The sequence below is a fragment of the Pleuronectes platessa genome, chromosome 4 (genome assembly GCF_947347685.1).
Source record: "Pleuronectes platessa chromosome 4, fPlePla1.1, whole genome shotgun sequence".
NCBI lineage: Eukaryota > Metazoa > Chordata > Actinopteri > Pleuronectiformes > Pleuronectidae > Pleuronectes > Pleuronectes platessa.
Window position 1 is genome coordinate 6,266,132 of NC_070629.1, and position 22,783 is coordinate 6,288,914.

The 22,783-nt window shown below is 41.7% G+C and overlaps 1 protein-coding gene across 1 annotated transcript in view; it reads left to right on the forward strand.

The window, feature by feature from the left end:
- Positions 1-22,783, forward strand: part of unc5db (unc-5 netrin receptor Db) — a 198,809-nt gene that overhangs the window by 140,149 nt on the left and 35,877 nt on the right. Inside the window, exons 8-12 of the mRNA XM_053420260.1 lie at positions 1,029-1,193; positions 3,991-4,023; positions 6,133-6,318; positions 10,798-11,160; positions 17,885-17,969. Of these exons, the coding sequence (XP_053276235.1) occupies positions 1,029-1,193; positions 3,991-4,023; positions 6,133-6,318; positions 10,798-11,160; positions 17,885-17,969 (832 nt within the window). The remainder of the gene's footprint in view (positions 1-1,028; positions 1,194-3,990; positions 4,024-6,132; positions 6,319-10,797; positions 11,161-17,884; positions 17,970-22,783) is intronic.

Here is a 22,783-nt window from a genome sequence, read left to right on the forward strand (position 1 = left end):
GCATTTGTATAGGAACGATTCTGTTCCAAGTTATTGATCCATATAAATGGTTGATCACTATATCTGTGATCAGTATTTCCAATTTATGAGAGCAATAACACAGATCATGGTATTTGACAGCAGATAGAGTAGAGTGACTAGTCTTTGGTCTTGAGGTGTTGTAGGATTTAGTTCCTGACGAACAGCCCAAACAGTAAACTGCTAGTTCACAGCTGTACTTCTAACTTCTAACTCTCTGCTCCAGTCACACACCTACACACACACTTTCTCTCGCCCACTCGCTTATGTTCTAAACCATCCCTTAAAGCAGCTGCACTACTTGTGTAAGTGTCTTCTGTCTCAAACTTCTCTTACTTACCGCAGATCGAACACAGAGTTGATAAATCGGTGTAATTTGCCAGTTTACTTGCGACTGCTGCCCCTTTACACAGTAATTCTTTAATGAAATCAGTTTCCACACTGTGCAACAAAGTGTGAAAAAGACCTGCTCGCACAACAGTGGAAGCTAAATCAAGAGCACCTTGACATGCATGTTTGTAGCTACAGCCATTCACCCGTCAGAGATCCCAGATTTGATCGTAAATGCGAAAAAGTCCAAAACTTACTGTGTCCCCTCAACTTCCCAAGCCCAAGACTGAATGGCATGCACCCCTGGAAATGAGAGAAACAATGAGTTACATTGGCTAGTCAACCTAGCTTCGAGAGACATTAGCCTGGTTCCACCTGAAGAGGGCAGTATATTATAAAACGAATGCTGTGTGTCATTATTGGGATGGAACGTTGTTCTGAGATGTGAGGAGAGATATCACTTTGTTTTGTCTAGCTGATGTTTATGTTCAGCTTTAACAAGTCGATCACTTGCCCTGACAGCACGCGACTGCACTGAATAAAGTTGAACTCTATAACGTCCATTATGAATGCTTATCAAGCTGTGAAGTAGTCATGATAACATAGCCTTTGAACTATAAAAATGCAGAGTATCAGTTAATTGCATTCATCCACTTATGTGTATTATCCTCATGTTACAGTTGATGGAGGCTGGGACGAGTGGAGTGAGTGGACCATATGCAGCAGTCAGTGCGAGAAGCAGCGGAGTCGGGAATGCAACTCGCCTGCACCCAGACACCGAGGCAAGATGTGTGAAGGGAGCGGCGAGGCCACTGAGAACTGCACAGATGGACTGTGTACCCAGAGTAAGGCCTTTCTCCCCGCTGGGCATCGTCATCATCATTTTCATCATTTTCACTATCATGTTCATCATCATATATACACTCACTGTAACTTGGCAAATCATCCGAGCATGTTTGAACAGGAGGTGTGTTGGAAGGAGAGCACACTGTGGATTGACATGGATGCCCAGTGCATGATAAGTACAGCATGCTGCTCACTAAACAAACTGTACGTCACACTGATCCTGTGTCAGGCTGAGGTGTGCAGACATCCATCACTGAATGATGCTTGATGGGTGAAATGACAGAGCATTGCATTGTTTGGGTCATGCACATACACTGACTTGAATTTTTTTATGCATACAGCATCGGTCTGGATGATGATCTTTTCTATCAGAATTGTGATTTGAAGGGTTTCAATTTTCAAATCACAATAGGCACGTTTCTTTTAGAAATACAGATCTTTTTGACAAATGCATTTTAATAAAAACACAATTCTTTAATAGACATGCATTGTCGGAATAATATGAATAAAGGTACAATGAAATTCATTAGGCTTACAACAAGTGCATGTTATTTATCACTACCACCAATACAACCTGTAGTTTAATTCGTTTTGTATTTAGTTTTAATTTAATCTATACAAGATTATACCAATTTCCCCTCCTATTGTCCTTAGGGGCCAATATCATCCCATAAAATCTTTGACATCTTTAAATAACTTTGTCATATTGGGATCGGTATGACCCGAGGCTTTCAGCTCAACATATCGATATTCTACACATTTTTGTTTTGACTAGTTTGGAAACTAGAACTTGCAATTTTATGTTCAAAAATTCTCTCTATGCCTAAGGACCCAAAAGCAAACATCGGTGATCAATGATAGCTCACACAAAACATGGTGGAGTAAACACAAAGTCCAGGAGGACTACAGCTGCGCTAAGACTGCAGGCAAATCAGATTTGCTTCTCATGTTAGATATGTACGGAAGACTGTCCACACTGTTATTTGCAAGTATGTAATGTTTTGTGTCCAGACATTACTAACCCATCTGTATGGTTTGATATGGTGGTTAAATAGGCCCCAGTTACTACCGTTGACTGCATATAAAGATAGACGACACATCTCTACTTCCTCCCATTGTACAAAAAGGACGCCACAACATTTCAGATTCGAGTGCTGCCATTTCTAAGTCTGGGAAGTAGTGATTGTAATGTATAGCCACAGTATGGAGATCGCTGGACCAATCAATCTCAGCTGTCAATCATGATGCTTTATGGCACTTTTATAGCATCAAATTACTTATTAAAACCAAAGTTACCGAACAAATAAAGGCTTGGTTACACATGAGTGTGAGAACTACCTAAAATGACAGAAAATATAATTGAGAAAATGATTTGACCTTGTACTTTGAGCTGTAGTTTTTTCCATGTCCTATTTATAAACATGGAGGAGGTGTCGTCTATGACGTATACTGCAAGCAGCCACCAGGCGGTGATCTAGCTGATTCTGACTTTTGGGGAGCAGTCATACTTTCAGGAGTCCCTTATGAGTGGCTCATAAGAGACATGGAGAGAAATGACGAAAGGCTGGTCTATACCTTCTGATGGCCTACAGAATAATTATTCTATTACGCTGTTTGTATTCCGTCAAATTCATTAAGACAACTTTGTAACTTGGTTCTTATGGCGGCTGGGGATGTTGTGTTTTATTGAAAGGGCTGTTAGGTCTTCAACAAGGAATTTACTGAATTACCTCACACATTCATTTGGGTATCAATTTCAATTCTATTCAACAAAATTGAACCAAAGATGTTATTAAACTGAAGATAAGAAGAGGGTTAAATCACAGCCCCAATACTGTTACTAAAAGAAAATAAATTAATTAGTTTTTCCCTGGAGTTGTTCAACTCTACTTAAATGTGCCTTTCTGTCTCCATAATGGTGCCATCTGTAAATTCCAGGATTTCTGCTGGGGCTTTTAATGTCTAAAATGTTATACTCAGAATTTTTAGGCCTTAAAAAATCTTTATTATATATTAGTATTTCATGCACTAGATGTTTTTTATTTATTTTTTCATTTTGGTGGGTCTTCATTATGTAAACATTAATTTAATGCTATTTCCATTAAAAATTATTAATTTTTTTAAAGAAAATGTTTTGGCGGCATGGTTTGTAATGTCTAAGTATGTTGTAAGTTTACATATTAACCAGCTGTAACAAAACTCGATACGAAACAACAGGGCCTACATGCAGCTGATAGCTGATCCTATAAACAGCTCGAAATATTGAGCTCATGACACTCAGCTTGACTGTTGGAAAGATATGGATACCTACTGTCTCTGCCTGTAGTTTGCGAGATAACATGCCGTATCAACCGTTATTCTCAACTGGACAAATCTTAATCTCAATTAATAATTTTTGGACTTCTGTCATATCTGTTGTACTTGAACTCTAATATTTCCCTCATTATGTTATTAAAAAGGTTTTAAAAAGTTCAACTTGTTTAAACATGCAGAAACCCTGGACCTTACACCTCTTACATAAATCAAACTTGTTTTTCAAGATGATCAGTCCTCAGGCATTTAAAAGACCGAGCACTTTGCAACTCACCATCTTCATCGATGCTGATGTGAGGACAGTGGTGATGCTGGCCTGGCCATTATCACTTAATATCTGTCATCTATGAGCATTGTCATCAGAAGAGCTTCTCTCTCGGCTCCAGGTCCGACACCACAAGTGTTGGACGCTTCACACTAGGCTGGGACTTTAATCACCACTCTCTCTCCTCTTTGTCTCACTCTATCTCTCTGTCTTTGCAGATCGAAAGCTGCTACATGACGTTAAACCTCAAAGTGAGTCTTCCTCTGTGGACTTCTTCCATCTCCAGCTCCCAGTCCCCACCTGCCACTAATGTGCAATGCCCTGAATTCTGTGGGCAAGAGCTGTAATATTCCAAGTTTAAAGTTAGCAGAAAATGGGGGTGACATTCAATTTGCGTTCTCTCAGGACATATTCTGGAAATGGAAACATCCTGAGTTACCAACAATTAGTTCACCTTGATCTGATCTCCTCCAGTTTTTAACCCAGCAAGTTCTCATTTGCCTTCATGTCATTATTCAACGCTGACTTTTCATGACAGCCGTGACATCACAGCTGTGCTTCCCCTTTGAGCCAGGTGATATATTGGTTGTGACAAGTGAACATGTGCTCTTGTGTGGAGGATTAATGGGTTGTAATCATTGCAAACGAGCTAATTTGACCAATTTATGGGTGCTGTCCTCACATTCCTGTGGCGGCTTTCAATCACTCACCAGTGTTAGCGTGGCTAAGTGATTGTCAGGTGCTAGCTAGTGGGCCTTCATCAGCCTGCCACGTTTGTGTAAAAGTGGAGCCTACTGCCTGCTCTGCAGCTTTAAATGGTTGAACAGGGGGTGCGTTACATTGATATGTGTCGAGTGATCAACCTGGTGAGGAATCTGCCTCTGATTGGCCCTAGCGTCCACTTGTGACCAACAGCAGCACCGCATGGGCCCTTAACTGTCTTCACTGTGAGATATCCATCACAGCTATTGGTTATAGACCGGTGGGTCTAAAGGCAGTTTGGCTAATCACCCTCCATGTTAGCAGCTTGACTGTGGCATGTAACAGTTTAGAGTAACGGCCGCGCCTGTTCATTTAATCCTGTCTGTGGGGCATAATATAGCATAGAGAGATAAGACAGATGGTCTGCTCCATCTTACCACTTCTCCATCCTTCCCATTTCACTTCCATGCTGGACCCAGTGTAACACATTATAACTCTTGCATGTGTTTGCCCTTGAATGTCTTCATCATAACAAAATTGTCTTCACTGCTTTCCTTCCATCCTCCTCCTCCTCCTCCTCCTCCTCCTCCCTGAGTCTGGGTCTTTATTAATATAAAAATAACACAAGGGTCTTTCATGTGCAACACTTAAAAGGCTTCTTCCCTACGTTGTGGCGAAGCTGCTTTCATCAAAGTGAAAAAGAATTGACCCAGTTGCGAGAGAAACATCAAGAACATATTCACATATTGTCACACTGTCACATACTGTACAGTCACACGCTTAAAAACTGCCTGGGGCCTTTTACTTACCTCAGTGCAGATAGAACCAGGCCTTTATTGAGTCTTATATTAGAGACGTGCCTTTGTTTCTAATTCGCTAAACTTAACTCACTCCGTGTTTTTCCTGCTGTCTTGATGAATTCAGTAAAAAGTACAATTTCACAGAACTGGTCATGTCAGGAGTTCCCGTTTGTTTGTTTTTTCTCTGAACAACATTCGGCTCATCTCAGTGAATGAAGCTCAACGCTTTCTCCAGAAGTTTCACATGGTATTTCTCCAAGCTTTTCCTGCTGTATAGGCTTTAATGTGAAACAATATGAGGAGGTTTATTGGTGTCAAGGTTTTAAAGAGCACTCCACTGATTCACCATTGCAGTCAGTGAGGAGAATGCAAATGTTTCATAAATGATTCAGCAGAACCAGTGATAATATTGATACTGTCTTTTGTTATATAGTATTTATATATTAACCTCCAATATAGGTGACTCCAGTGACATCACTTATTGCAGTTGAACACTGTTTGCGGAACTCCCTCTGGTGTCAAAAATATCTTTACACAACTTTAACTCCCCAAAACATGTAAATGGAATTCATATGTGTGCTTTTAATATCCACAAGGAGTAAGAGAAAGGCAAAATAACTGGAATACATTAGAATATGAATTGTATTCAGTTGGGATGAACATTATACCGATTTTTACAATGTGAACTATAAGGTTTCAGGTAATTTCCTCCTCCTTTGTATCCAGGCTTTATTAGCGACTGGCTGACATTGGTTTGTGCAGGGGCCTATTATTTGATACCTGGGCAATATTTGAATACTGGCTTTTATATGATATTTTAAAGTCTCTCTACTTTCCCATGTCTCCTCTGTGTTTCAGGTATGGACGGCTCCAATGATGTAGCGCTGTACTCGGGCCTGGGAGCCGGCATCATTGCAGTGGCAATCCTTGTGGTGGCCGTCATGCTCTACAGGAAGAACCACAGCGAGTACGGCGTGGACGTCATCGACTCCTCTGCCCTCACAGGAGGGTTCCAGTCTTTCAACTTCAAAACCACCAGACAAGGTGAGAAGCCTCTCCATCAACTACACGCTGACACCCGCTGACATCCACAAGGCCAAAAGCCGGCGTCATCAAAGACCACTGCGGCAGGGCCACCCTGGTGATTGATGGCATTTGTTTACATGGAGCAGCATGGCGTGCAGCTTCCCTATTTGCCTAGGATTTATACCTCCATAATCAATGAAAGGATCTGTCCTTCTTTTTTGACAGACCTGCTCCCGTGTTATTGTGAAGAAGGAGATAATCAATCTCTGATAGAGACCGGCGCTGTGCCATCCCCTCCCCGAAGACCACACATTTGACTGTCAGGCAACCAATCTCCTCCATCAGATTACACTGGCCTAAGCCACTGATGGATAAATGTGAGGGGTATGGAACAGTGAACATCAATTTTTTTTTTGTTGCGCACAGCGATAACTTCTGTTGGTTATGTGACTGTGGCTGTCCCCGGCCAGCCTCGCTCCAGGCATTCGTATTACTGTCACTGACACTTCTGGGTTAGCACAAGTGATAGCCATAGTGGCGATGGGTGATCCATCCTCGCCGCCGCGGTGACAACGCATTGAGAAGCCGTCGTGGTACCCGCACTATACCCCCGGCTCCCCCAAGGCCTAGGGAGTAGCTCAATCCCCCACCCGACATCACGGGGAAAGTTGTGAGGAGAATGGGGGGCAGGGAGGTGGTACAAGCCGGGTCTACATTCGGCAGGTCATCAATCCTATTTAAATAGGCCATGTCTCCCCGCAGCCTGCCTGCTGTGCCCTGCCCCGGCCACAATCACTTCTTTCCATTTTCCTCTCCATCAGCCGGCTGAGGCTCCCTCTGAAATGAAGAACACTTCCTGGCTCCTTACGGCAGAGGCAGTTTGTTTGGGAGCAAGTTGTTGAGGTGTTTTGTATCGGCCTGTTTCTGCTGTGACTGCACTCTTTACACTTTTTCATAAACATTTCCTCAAGGGGGGAAACGCCTCTAAAAGTGTGTGTTTAATTTAAACGAGTGGCTTCCTGCCTAATAATCACCAGAGAGAAAGAAAGAGAAAAACCTAAATAGTTAAAGAAGTTCTTAAATGCTTTCGGATGGCTGTGTGCTGACGGAGCAGCTGTAAGTCAGCGTGTCGAATGAGTCTTTGGACCTGACCCTGTCTCTCTGCATTACCTCTCCCTCTGAGTGATTTTTAATCAGAGGCCCAATTCCAGACCTATCCCTCAAGGTATTCAACCTGAGGTACATTTCATTAACTTCTCTCATCTCGCCACTGCCATTCCATTTTCGCCACGCCATTCTTAAAGATGCACACTCAGGCGATAATCAGATCATTCTCCACTCGGCCGGAGTGGAGAACATTTTGCAGTGATCGAATATCTGCAGCAGAGGGGTGATGTCCACTCGCCCGCAGCTCTCACTGAGTCCTAGAACAGCCGCAAAGTCGCCCGCGGGTTTGCTTTTACCGTGAGAGCATTCGGAAATGCATCTTTTCATTTCTTGTGGAGCATGTATATTTATATGGAACACTATTGTATTGTAGCAATTACTTAACGTTTTCCAATCTGCTCAGACTTTGTGTCTTGTATAATACAGGTGAAACAATATGCGGTAGTGGATAGAGTTCAAGAGCAAGATGACAGAAGAATGTATAATATGGCTTTGTTGTTATCAAATTCTTATGACAAAGAACTAAAATTGAGCCTTGATATTGTACATTGTCACAAGATACTTTTAAGTCAATATAAAATATAAACATTCTGCATTCCTATCAGCAAACATAGGCCATGAGTAGACTAAAACACACAACTTAATGTCTTTGGGTTGTGGGACGTAAAAAAAACACTTTTTACAATTACTGTAATTTGGTCATATAAGTACTTTGGCAGTATTTGAATGACAGACATGAAATAGTGCTCTTTTAATAAAAGGAACAATATTACCTGCACATCTTGCTAAGAGTCTCAGCTATTTATGTTTGTACACTCTTGGATATGACCATGATGTTAAGCAGGAACTAATGCTAGCAAAACCAAATTCTGCACTGATCATGCAACAATGTTTTTTTAAAAGCACACAAATATAAATAAAGGGTTAGGGTTAACAAATCAACAAAAGGCCAAATCGGACAATAACTATACATCGCAAATGTATATCCATTTAAAACATTGTGAAAAACAAGTGAAATGCAGCTGACAGGTATTTGAATCACTTTGTTTGATGTGTTGACTGTGTCACATTGAAACACATTTGTTTCATGACACCTCTGCGCCCTTCTGTCTTCAATAACTGAGTGAAATGTTTTTTTCATTTCGCATTAAACACAGAAAAGAAAGTGAGAAGATGGATTGTGTTTCAGTTTTGTTCCGGATTGTGTACAGACTGCTGCTAAATAAGAAGCACTGTGATTAGTGAGGAAGAGGACGTGTAATTAGTTCCAAAAGGAAAAGCAATCATCTGTCGTGACATTATGGGCGACCTGAGCTGATGGCAGCCATGACAGCCAGCCTATCACGTGAAAAGCGTTTCCTCTTGGCCAGCCTATTCACTGTAGATTTAAGTGACGGTTGTTACTGCAGGGGGCTGCAGATGATGGACGATGGACGACATGCCAACTCACAAACACTGCAGTCTAATCACTTGGATTTCCCCTGGTGGCTGGCTGCAGTATAGGTCATAAAGCCTGTCTCCTCCATGTTAGCAGATGGGACATGGACAAAACCATTTTCCTAAACATTTAGTTAGGATTTGCTATATACATGGTCTGAAATATGGTTTTAATGCACCTTGTAATACCCCCAAATGGCCACTACGACAAGTTAGCAAAAGAGGGGTTGCATCGAATATTCAGTATCCATGGTATCCAAAGCTGTGGTTGGATAGCTTATCTCTTTTTGTAATAATTGTTGGAACAGATGACAGAAAAAAAAACTCCCCTTCAGCTCTTTGTGAAAACAAATTGTTACTCTGCAGTCAAGTGACCAACATTGAAACACAATATATCACTTTGCTTTGTTAGAGTGTGACATGAATGAAAATCATTCAGTTAGTAAAGACATGTTTGACATCAACATTTTTATAAACCATGACAGAGTTAATACATAAATGAAAAGCAACAGTGTATTTCACTGTATGACTGTTTTCATTTTCATTTAGACGATAAAATCCATCAAGTGGACTGAACATTAGATCTAGAGCACAGGACAGTGCACATTGAAACTCTGTATAGTGACTAGTGTAACAGTTATTTTTATTAATGGTTAATAGATTTCTCAAGAATTAACGGACACTTTCTCATATAGTCAAAATAAGTATTACTTTCAGCGCCACTCATTGTGATTCACTCTGCGTTAGAGCAGCAGCACAGTTGGTCTGATCTGAATACATGTGTGGCTGTGTTCCATATTTTCCTGACGAGACTCCTGAGGGGGAGACAGAAACAACAGGAAAAGTTGAGCTTTTCAAGAACAAGTCAGAACGAACACATCCCAAAATGCTCGTCACAAATCACGCCACCGGTAATTAACCATTTCCCTAAAAATAAAACAACATTAGCCTCCCGCCTTGTACCCCTTGCCAGGCAACAGCTGGGCAGCAAGGACTCAGTGACTTCGGCGTTATCTTGGCACGGCTCGTCCGGGGGCCCTGAGCATCTGAGTCTGCCAGATCGATGCTGCGCACTCCTCGCTCTGTTTGGCAGCGTTGTCACATCTAATGGCCGCAGATGAAGACCCCCCTCCACAGGCTGTTGGGTCCACACTGCGAGCTGAAGGACTACCCTCATTTACAGAGCAGTCACCTGGACCCCTCCTGGCCCTGCCTCCTGTCCTTCAGGAGGACACCTCACCGTCCAGAGGAGCTGACTCTGGCAGATGGATTATGGAGATCAAGAACTGTGAGCGCTTGGTAATTAAATCTGACGCTCTGACCGTGGCTCCGAGCCCTGGACCTTCTGTCCAGGTTGCGCTCCCTTACCTCTGATGCGCTGATCGCCTGCCCGGACATGTTATTTTAATTGGTACTGGAGCATCACTGGTCAGCTGCAGAAATATTGCAGTTAAAGGAGCCCGGAGATGTGTCCTTTAAACCTGATCTGAACTGGATTAATGTTACCTGCATGGGAACATCCAGGTATCCAAGTACGCTGTGCCTTCTCTTACGAAAATCCAACTCTGCTGAATCTCCTGCATTGTGCTGCAGACAGAAATCCATATTCAATCCATGCAAACTGAGTGACACATCTTTTCCTGCTGTGAAAACTACAGAACTATTGACACAATTGGCAGCTTTTACACCAAAATAACAAAATAACTTACAAAGCAAGAATAAAAGAAAGAAAAAATTATAATGATATTACTATCCTGACCTTATTGTATGGTATCTAGGACACTGGTGATTGTGTTATCCCATGTGAGATAACACAGAGGCTTTTACTCATTAAATAAATGAGTCCCCTACATAATGCAAGTCGTGCGCTTTGTGCTCTCTCCATCTCTGCAGGCAACCCACTGCTTCTCAACTCCTCGATGCAGCCTGACCTAACGGTGGGACGGACGTACAGCACTCCCCTCTGCTTCCAGGACAACACGGACAAAGAGCTCTTTGACCCCCTGCCAGACATCAAGGTCAAAGTTCAGAGCTCCTTTATGGTCTCGCTGGGTGTGGCTGAGCGGGCAGAGTTCCACGCAAAAGCTCCCGCCGAGACCTTCCCGCGAGACCTGAGCCGGGATTACAGCAGCACCATGGACAGACGCAAGAAGGGCCTGCTCACGCTCAATGGACCCATCAGCTCCAGGAAAGAGCAGCTGAGGACCACGGGTGTGTTCGGCCACCCCGGAGGACGCCTGGTGGTGCCAAACACCGGTGAGCTTCACCGGAAGTTTGTTAGGAGATAAAAAGGCTCTGCCTCCATCTTACTCTGTGTTGACAGTAAAAAGCAGCTTAGTTTCCATTATAAGAGGCTGCAGTAACTTCTCATTATAGTGGCCATCATCAGCCAGCCCTGTTTAATGTTGGGTTCAGCTTCCACAGAAAGGCCCCCTAATCGACAAATATCTATTTTTCTCCAGTTCCATGTTGCTTGTTGTTGCTTTTAACGGTCTGCTGCGTGTGCATCAAGAGAGCACAGTTTTTCACTGTTGTGCTCTGTTGGCACACACACAAACACACACACTCTCTGACAGAAGAAAGTGGTGCAGTGAATTTTCTCAGAGCTGGGAGGTTGTACGCTGCCTAAAGAGAGACACAAATCAGGGGTTTTCACAAATTAAGTTATGAATAGAATAAAACAGAATTCATCTTTATGGCTTTTTTCAACCAAAGTTGAAATTTCTCTTTAGCTCACCAAAAACATAAAAACAGCACAAGAACATTCATCATATAAAACAAATACAGACCACATTAGGAAGTAGAAACACAGTACGATAGTAGAAAAGAGCTATATCAAATTATATTGTAGATTATATGGTGGATCAAACTTCTCCTCAGCAGGATTTTTTTTACTTGAAACTTCTGATTACTCTTGGAATAAAAGACTTCTCAAACTACTGTATTTGTGGTTGTCAGCGGCACACTGTGGTACCTCCCACACTACTGGGTCTCAGATTGACTGAATGAAAGATGAGAAGAGTCTGTCAGGAGGATTGTGGATTTATCTCCTCCTCAGATATACAGATATATTAGGAACTCAGCTTCGTCTGAGGTTTACCAACTATATTACAGTCCCCATCGACCACTCCAGCAAGCAAGCCTCTTCCTGACCCGCTTTGCAAACAATTTTAAATATTTAACTTCCTTTGACACCAAAACTATCAAGCCTCCACAGAAAGTTAGGATTGGTGAACGTATATCGACCTACCAATTCCATAAATATATTATATGTGGAGCGCATATCTCTCTAACCCTTCATCCAATAGGCTCTGCAGTGCAGAGTTTGGTGGGGTTTGGACTTGCAATACATACAGGAGAACACCGATAGCAATCAGTGGGGGGGCGTTCGTGTGCTGTCAGTACACAGACCGACTTGAACATTTCTTCTATGTCCTTGGATAAACTACAGCAGTGGTTGGCAGCTATGGGTCAAATTGCGCCTCCAGATAATTTTGATCATATATTATTATTTAAACTTACGGACTTACACACGACAGTTGATGATCTCTGTCTTGGCAACATTAACAGAATCCTTTCCAGTTTGTTTTTTTGGAGTTCATTTCAAGGTTCAAGGTTCAAGGTTCATTTTGTTGCTGCAATGCTTTGAGTGACATTACCAAGATTTTATTTTGAAAAGTTGTGAACTTCGCTCTTAATATTGTGTAGATTGCTTAACAGAAAATCTAAAATTCCCTAAATGTAACGTAGGAAAAAATAACAATTAGTCTGGCAAATAATTCAAAAATACATAAAAGCCATATAGGTGTAAAGAAATAAACCTTTGTTTTTATGAAAACGTTGGCGATAAAAGCTTTATTGCAGATAAACCAGGTAGGATGAACACACTATTTTTAAAAAGCTCTGCACACAGTGGCCAACACGCAAACAAGAAAAAGTGACCGTATATTGTAGAACTGTTTGAGGAGGATAAGGACTAACTCTGGAGTTGTCTCCAGAGCATTAAAAAATGACAATAAAACAAGCAGGTTTCGAACTAGCACTCGTAAACACTGTAATTAATTAATACTTTCAACACTTGATATCCTTCTAATGAGTTTTAAGAGGTATTCACTAAGTACTGTAAAATGTTATCCTTAAACAACCATTATACCAAATTGTAGCAAATTGTTGGAAAAAGTTTTTATCCCAAGTAAAGATGGAGAAAGATAAGTTATGTGCATAAAGTGTTAAGTGAGTTTGTCAAGACCTGCGCTTCACTAAGAACTCAGCCTGTTTCTACGGCACATCACAACTCTCTGTGCACCTACACACTCAATCAGTGCCGTTGCCAAGGTAGGTAGCTGTTTGTTATTCCTCCACATCATCGCCGGCTCTCTCAGGCAAACACGGGTCACACTGTCATCGGGTCCCGCCAACACAAATGGAGTGATTGGAGGAGTTTGCATGGACTGTTACAGTCGTCTGGGGGTCAACAGCCCGCGCCAGCTCACGGCCCTCTTCTGTGGCCCTCGCCTGGCGTGGAGAGGTGAAGTATAATCAGCCTCCTGCGGTCATCTTTCAGGCGGAGGGTCTGAGTGGAGCAGTCACTGCTGTCAAGTGCAGCACTCACACAGTCTGTCGGCGGGGACTGCTATTCATTAGAGTGAATAGCCAGCCGCACGCAGCACTTCACTGCAGATTACTGAAGCTTTCTCCTCACCCTCAGTGGTATAGAACCAAAATAGCAGCATACTTTACAGCTCCCCTGACTTTTATATTGACCCTTTTAAAGAGTGGATTCACACAGGTCGCAGATATTGTAGTTGTATTTCACTATTTAGATAAAGTAGATTTACATGTACTTTATCTAAATAGAGTACATGTAAATATACTCTATTTAGTAAATGTAACTTAACCTGCCTCTGAGGTGTGAGATTTAGAGGTGCTGGCGTGATTGAAAGATGATTGGCAGCAACATCTCTGTCTGAAAAACAATGTTCTGATGACTCTGGATAATCCTCCAACGCCAAATGGACCTTTTTTAATTGGCCCTACTTTCTGCAGAAGACATAGTTTCTCAGTGAGTAGTGTGGCAGGGAAACAAAGACAAAATGGACCAAAAAAAAAGCAGATGAATAAAAGAGCTTTGTCGCCAGGACAACACATAAAGAAGCTGCAGGCAAAGACAACACAACAGCAAATGAACACCAATATATTCACGGTATATATATAAAACAACACATAAGCAGGGTGAAGAAACGTGGTCAATTCAAACAAGTACATGTGTATAACTGTTGTAGTCTTATACAAATGTGCTGCAGTGAATTAGTGAACGTGTTGCTAAAGATGCACTGTTACCTTTTGACTACTGGTAACACTATGCAAAATCTTAATGATTATCTCCAGACTGCATTTTTGTTATGACACGAATCATCCCTGCGAGTGGGCTTACACTATTCTACTGATTGATAGTCGTGGCAATAACATGCGTGGAAATATAGCAGTGTTTCTGTAACCATAACGACCAGCTAGGTACAAGACTGTCAACATAATTATCTGAAGAATGAAGGAACTAGGTATCTTTTGAACCATTAGGAATTAACCCTTACCGACAACTTCCATTGCGATTCTGCCTGTAATTTAATCTTGTTGACGTGATTTTCACTCTTATGAACTTTATTTTCCTCATCTGTAAAACACACTGTAGTTTAGAAAGAGAAATAGTAGTTGCTTTACAGTAAACGTAATGTAAGGCTGAACCATTCAATCATAGAGGCATGATTTCTGTAATTGTGGTATACATTTCCACGGTAGCAAACAGCTCCACCAATCAGAGATGTTGCTATTACATCTGAGGATTGTGGGAAAGTTTAGTACTTCTCTTTGACATTGCAAATTAAAGATGTCTACAGGAGCATATAACCATACTGTTGGGTTCTATACTGAAAAAAAGGTACTTTAAGTCAGTTATTTTATTAAAGCTTTGTATTTCACTTCCTTAACTTGGTGGACAAGAGAGCTGATTTTAGTCTAGGCCAAGATCCCCAAACTCTGGATCCCATGCTGGACCCTCACTGCCTGGTAAACATCTCAGTCATTCCTGTTGACACAGGCTGTGTTGTTCAGCCTTTGTCAACTAACCCGACCTATTCCCTTCAAAGTCAGTGGAGTTTCCTATCAATGCTACACAAGACATTTCAGAGAACGACTGACCAATATTAATGTTTGTAGATCGAGTACAGGACTCTATATGAACATTTGACACGGCATGTTTTTCTATTAAAAATACACTTGTTAAAAATGCACGTTTGAAAGAAGGCTGCAGCTATTACAATGGATCCCCGCCACAGACAGCTGCCAAAAGCTGTCTCTCTCTGTCGTCTCCCCCTCTGAACCTTTTCTTTGTAGAGCATGGGCCTTCTATATGCTCTCTGCTCTTCACTGTGAATGCTCCACCATCCACATAGCAGCAGATGAATAGTGTCAGGTTGTGCTGATGAATAGCGGCGAGGCAGTGCTGCGCTGCTTATTGCATAATCAGAAGTTTAGTAATTGTTGTTGCAAGGAGATCAGAATAAAAAAAAGATGGTTACGATTGTTCAAGATCGACGTGCTCAATTCAGAGAGACGTGTTTACATTATAACATAATTCAAATCAAGATATTGACTCGTCTATCTTTTTCCATTACATAAGAGTATTCAGGCTGGTCATGTGAAGGTTGACAAGCCCACGATGTTGTTTGTTTATTTGATTCAGATTCAGTCTTGTCTGATGATAAATTGTGTAAATTCCACTCAACATAAAAAGATAAGTTTCCTTGCTGCCTTAAAAATGGGAGATAAAGGTCCAGTGTTTTAGATCTAGGTGAAAGGGATCTATTGTCAGGAATTGAATATAAGATAACGCTAGTGATGTTTTCACTAGTGTTTTTCATCCAAATCGTAAATGGGCCTTATATATAAATACATTATATTTACATCGGGAGAGGGTCGTCTCTACCGAGGCTGCCATGTTTTTTACAGTAGCCCAAACTGGACTAACTAAACACCAGTTTGTATGACAACTGAAGGCTACCACAAGTCCTCTTAGAGTTAGCTGAATGCCTTACAGGTGTTAACTTGTGATGTTAAGTTGACTCAATTATTTAGCCACAAAATCATTGCAGACTTATTTGTGTCAGACACAAGCCCGGGCCACACTGGATGCTTTAGCGGTGCATGCGGTCACAGAATGTCTTGCTTTTTGTTTCCGCGCCCATGTTATCAGTTCAGAGCGGCCACACTGCCCACATGAGACGTGCTGCTCTTCTAGAGAAATAGACAGGGAAAATTATCTTTATCAGTGTCAATCTGTGGAATATGTCACAAACATATATAGCGTCAACGTTTCAAAGTAAAAGCACTCTTGCATTTCTGTGACTGAATCCATTAGATTGTTTTAACAAGGTTTTCAATGTTATTGCATGACCAGAAGATGCATTTGAAGATGATACAGAATAAGATAGTTGTGTGTGTGAACAACAGATCTCATGAGATGCAGCAGGTCAGCGTCGCAGCCGCCCATGCAGCCAGTGAGGCCTGGGCGTATGAGGCAACTGAGATGAAGCCACTTAGTATCAGTCAGGACCTCATGGAGGGCTGCTACCGGAGACTGGCTGTATTACAGCTGATTTCAGTACTGCCCATCATCATGGTGAATATTATGGGTTTTTTTTTATGAAGAATTGAAAAAGGAAGGTTTCTGGTGGTTTTTTGATGCTGAAGCATTTCCCTGCATTGTTTCTTTGAAAACTCTCAGTAGTTAATGCAGTGAACCATGTGTAGTTTATTCAATATTCAAATCCTAAGACTCCAGGTTAGAGTACCTCAAGTTCATAAGATCTAAATACGTCCGAATCAAAATTATAATCAGAAAGTCTAAGAGGAGATTCACATCAGAAGCATAGTTGAAATGAGACGGTCAGACATCATAGAGGGACGAGAGAACGATATGACAGAACTTCATGGTGTGCTGCATGAGGGTGGAGATGAATCTGGAGGAAGTCGCACATAAAACACAGAGATAACATGGGTAACTAGTCGTGTAGTGACTTAAAAGGTCGGAGTAAATGATGAGTAACGTTGCCAAACATAAACTGATGCTTAATTATAATGCGGTAATAGGCTTCATTGTTGAAGTTAGAAAAAAGGGGGTTTCTTTCAAAGTTACAGTCAATTTAATTCCGGAAACTTACAGTTGAGCTCTGTTGTTTTACAATACTTGAGACTGGGGAAAAGCTGTGAGCTAAGGACAGAGCACCACCTTGAGAGAGCAAAGGCCAGATCTGACCGCTAGCTGTCCGAGGAAGAGGTAGAAGCAGCGTGACTTTGTTTTACAGCAGCATAACTGAGAAGGGATGTTTGGGTCAACGAAGGTTATGACTTTCACATGAAAGGCTGCTGCTCGCCATATGTTTTCTACCTATAGTCTGTGCCAAACTCAGCTCAGGCAGAAGTCGTTTGAGTCATTTTTTGTAACGGCATCAGTTTTGAAAAGCATTTACACACTTTAATTTTGAAGGTCATTCAGAGCGTCGTACATACTTAAGCCTAAACAAACACTGCTGTTAGCCAATCACAATTCAGATGCACATATAGCAACTTCTAGGTGTGTGTGCCCGATCCTGTTTAAATATTTGAGTGGCTATACATCCTCCTTCACTTAAATACATATTTCTTATACCCACCAGTGTTTGCATGTGCTCAAGTTTATTATAATTGTATTGAAATTCCTTATGTTTCCGATAAAAGTCTTTTTGTGATATTTTATTTACACACTTGAGTTTCACTTTGCTCTTTGCTATCCCACAGCTCATTAATGTCAAATGAAGCTCACATAAATATTTCCATAACCCGTGCATCATGAACAACCTGCTGTAAGCCCTTGTTTCGCGCCCCCCCCCCCCCCCCCACACGCGCTGTCAGGCGGCTGCTGACACATCTGTGTGTGTTTTTCCAGGGGTCAGCCTGCTGATGCCTCATGGAGCCGTGGCTGAAAACATGTCCTGGGAGATGTACATGGTGATCAATCAGGGAGAAGCAAGGTGAGGCCAGAGTTCACTCAAATATCATTTCAAGCATCTATCTGTCTGTCAGTCTCCGTCTGTCCTATCATCCATCACCCCAGAACCTCCATCCCACCGTCCTCACTGTCCTGCTCCGCTCTAATTATGCAGCACCCTCTGTTACAGCTGAAGTGTGTAGCGAGGAGACCAGGCTCATTAGAACAACGCCCAGAAGTTTTACTGAAGCAGATTATAAAGTTACAAGTTTAATACGCTCCATCATTGGTGGCTTAATTACCACAGAGTTAGAGTTAAGCGCACTGATGTCAAAGAAATGTGTTTTTGTGTTTGTTTCTCCCTGTTAATAGCCTCGGTTGAGTTCACTTTAATGAGGCTCTGTTTTTTTTATCACGCTGACTTTGCTCATTTCTTCCTCTGAGTATTAAATATGAAGATTCTCGCGCTTTAAGATAAATTAGAGGATTTATTGTCAGTGTCACCAGGGAACTGTAATTTAAACTGCTTCCTTGTTCATAGTTGTTCTTTAACACTATTCATACAAGCGTTCAGTTTCAATTAGATCTGTTGTACTGGACCACTAACAGAAATGTATCCATTTAGCATTTTTACAGACAAGGAAGAGTTTATGTTTTCACCCTTGTCTGTTGTTTGTTAGTTTGGAATCAAGATTTCAAATGTGGACGGTTGTGGTACGGGTCAGGGAGGAACCCATTAACTTTTCATTCAGATAATTTTTACTTTTTCAACATTTTCATAATTTCCCCAGGGAATAATTCATGATTCTTGATCAATCACATTAATTCAATCCCATTTAGGAAACTGATATCTATGAGGGTGTGAAATTTGGTGCAGCTTGATTGATTTTAATGAGTATATGCATTGGAATGAGTATATGCATTATACTGAGTGAAGTAGCCCCCTCTATAAACTTATAGAAAATACAATTATTTTACTCGCCTATGAAGTAGGAATGTAAATTTAGTGGTGTAGAGGTAACTATGTCTTGATGATCTGATTGACAAATGTAGTTTATATATAGAAATACTGCAATAAGTTCAAAGTAAGAAACATGGATTCTGAAGGGCTTCACTGATTTTACACTTAAATACCGATCTGAGCATTCAGGTTGGTACTGTTCACTTCTGTTTAAATGTTTTAGTCATTTTCTCTTCTCAGTCTGGGAGACTTTGAATTTTGATTTAGCTGTCCTACTTTCTGTGTGACTTTGTCCTGCAAGTGTGTCCAAGGACATCCAGTCGTCCAATTCATTAGCTCATCGAAGCCCATAGGACGAGATGGATATAATCTGCATTCACTCTCAGCAGGTTAAATGACTCTGCAGAAGACACTGGTTTTTATCGGCTCCGGTTCCGATCTGCAGTGATGGAAACATGACACTCGGGTGAACGCATTAATTTTGTCTTCTTCTTGAATACGGTGGCAGCGATGGAGGATAGTGCTTTGCTATCATCAGTATTACCTTTAAATTAACCAACATGTTGTGTTCTGGGCAGTACTGCAGGGAGACATGTAAAGAGAGCAGATGTGTGTGACCCTCCCTGTGGCCATCAGCACATCTCTGAGCGTTTACCGGCTGGCTGCCTGACAGATGGACCCAGCAAGCACTGCAGCCCATCGCCCGCTCTCTATAGGAGTCCTCTAGGTGTCACGATATGGGTGTTCATTTCCAGAAGCCTCTCACAGGTGGTAGTCTGGGCCTTTGATGTCCCAGCTGCTGTTGAAAAACTCGAGGTCCCGCCGTGCGACCACGGGGGGTCTCTGCAACCGAGTCCTTCATTTAGCCAACTGACGCGCAGGAAGCAAAGTCAAACCTCCAACCTCGCTCAGTTTTTTTTCGGTGTCCTAGCCACTCCGCCAAGAGTCAATATGTAGTTTATGTTCTCCACTCTGTCAACAATACGGCGCTCTGGGAGAGGGTCCCAACCTGGGAAGCTTGTTTAAACGATGATGAATGCAGTGATGAATGGATCGCGGTGCGCTGATGGATATGCACAGCGGAATGGAAGGCGCGGACGTCTCCTGAGGCCTTTCAGCCCGACAGCATGGACGTGCATTGTGTATTCTGATCACAGCTAGGTAATGACCCTTGGATGGACTGAGCTTCTCTCTGAGGGGGGATGTGTTGAGGGGTGAGGAGAGTTGTAAACTCGCCCTCGCAGATAGCCACAAGGGTTTTCCAGTTTCCTCTGAAGTGTCAGTGTTTATTTGCGCCACTCCGCTTGAACAAAGTCACAAAAAGAAGAGAGAGCCCACAAAGTGCTAACATTAGCCGCACGAAATGACAGGCTTTTATGGACCTGACAAAGTGCTGAAATAATAAGGTGCAAACAGCAATGAATGTGTCATTTCTTCTATGTGAGCTCAGTTTAAAAAGCAGGCAGTCAATTTCCCCTTTAGACGAAGGACGACACATGATACACTGACCTCAAAGACTGCAGTGCGCTGTGTTCTGTCACGCTTTCAATATGCTACACAGTAAGTATACACTCACATGAATCATTAATTATTTTTTCGGCAGTGTTCTTTATATATCTGCACAGGATGGTCTGCAGCCATCTTCATCTCTTGTTTTTCGATTCCTATCTACAACCATTAAGGGTGTGCTTTCTTCCACCGGTTGATCCCCCATTGAAACACAATAAAAAATATCTCAAGCTTCAATCCGTCAGTATTCAGTTTTCAGCCACAGCCGTGACTTTCAAGTGCTTTATTTCTTTTTCCGCCGCGCGGTGTGAGATGTTTACTGTAGACACCCGTAATCTGCCTGTGGTCTGTTGTGTTTGTCATCTCACCAGCTGTCAATCACTGTCGACAGCCTGGCAGACGCTTGAGAATTGCATCCTTTCTTTCTCTCTGCTGCGTCCAGCCCCCCAGTCCCTGCTCAGCCCACTTCTCCACACCCTGACAGAGTCTTATTAAAGCCCCTTTCTAAAAAAAATATGTGTTCCTGAAGCTTTTCAAAGGCTCATCTAAATCTTTTCAAGGCACAGTTCTGCTTAGGTCAGACATATTCCGTTTTTTTCCTCTGAGGTTTTACGAGTGCTTTGTGTTGTGAGATAAATCACTCAACCCACTGAGGCAGAAACACCTTTGTCCTGGTAGGAACAGAGCATTTAATGATGGAACTTCCAAATGTGTGCTCTATGAACATTTGGGACACGCCGCTGTGGTTTATTGTTGTCTACACAGCCCATGTTCAATTTTACCTCATAAACCAGAGGAGGAAAACTCTCAGAACTCGCACAGTGTGTACCAGGATCAGTTTAAGAGTTTGGGGGTTAACATGATAATCTCATACACATGGTTGTCAGTAGAAGGGCACCGGTGCTTAGGTGTGACATGGCTTCCCGTGTGGATGCAGGGCCCTGCAGTCATAGACCAGGCTGCCCACAGTGTCTGACCCAGCTCAGCTGTTTCTCTGGAACAGCTCCAGGGCAGCTCCTGCTCTGACCTCACAGCTCATCTCAGACGCAACATTCATAGTATTGTTGCAAAGCACACAACTCTGTATCCCCTTCAGTGAGTGTATATAGGGACGCATGATGTGACAGCTGCCCAGAAGTTAAGCTAAAAACAGCAAAGGTCACAAGCTGTAATGTCAAAGAACATTTTTGATAACTAAAGATCTTTGAGTCACTAATTCACAAAATCACTAATTTATATTCAAGTGCTCATATTTCTGATGAATTTGTTTTTTAATTCAATGCTTAGAAACAGGTTGAGGATCAATGATCAAAAGAATGATCAGAATTAAAGCACCGACCTCAACATTATATGCATATGGAATTAACGGACATGAAAAATAAATAATTTAATATACTGAACCATCCTAAAGGTAATAACAATGTTAATATACGCTCTTATTTTGAATAATAATTTCAATAACAACTGACATTGGATAATGTATGTTAAATTTGATAGTATGGACTGACGTAATTTCTGGAAAAATCCAAATCCAAATTAACTTTTTAAAATTATTCTCCCGGGCACAAAAATGCAAGCATTACATTTTTATTTGCAATAGGCTACCAAAAATGTACATTGTGGAATAATTGTGATGATAGAAAAGAGCTGGGAAAATGTGGCCTTAGTGTCGTTTTATAGTTCCTATTCAATGGAAACCTGTATTGTTGTAGATTAAATTAAATAAAGTGTAAACACATGGGCCAACTATCTGGGATCAATTAACATCACAGGCCCTAAAGCCCCATGACAAAAATTAGCAAAATCTTGTGATTTGATATGTTTAAAGACTTTAATCTTAAAACAATATCACCTTTGAAAACTTGAAAGTCCAGACTTTGGATGGGAAGTAAACTGATCGATTTTTAGCAGGGTTATCATCTTTTCCATTTTCTGCTCAGATAGACACATGACTCAGCTAACATCCATACTCACTCATCTCTGCCCTTTATTGACTTCATCAAAACAAGAAGAACGCACGCTGGAGAGAAAAGGATTGACTCTGGGCTCTTCAGGTTCCTTTGATGAACTCATTACCAATAACAATGGGCCTGAGAGGCTGCGATCACACAGCTGAGCTCAGTGCATAATGCCCACGCACCACAGTGTCTGCTGATAATCTGGCAGAACATACCGCTATTTATGTGCCTTTAAGTGCTTTGCACATTTACTCAACTCATTCAGACATTTTTTTTGAATATGACTCTAAATGATAGGTGAACACACATCATGGTGAATTGTTTCAAGTGATTCTCCTTGTTGCTGACACTCATTTCCCCAGTGGTATTAAAGTTGGTTGAATAGTCATTAGGGTCGTATTATCAATCAGGACACTGTCCCTTGCAGTG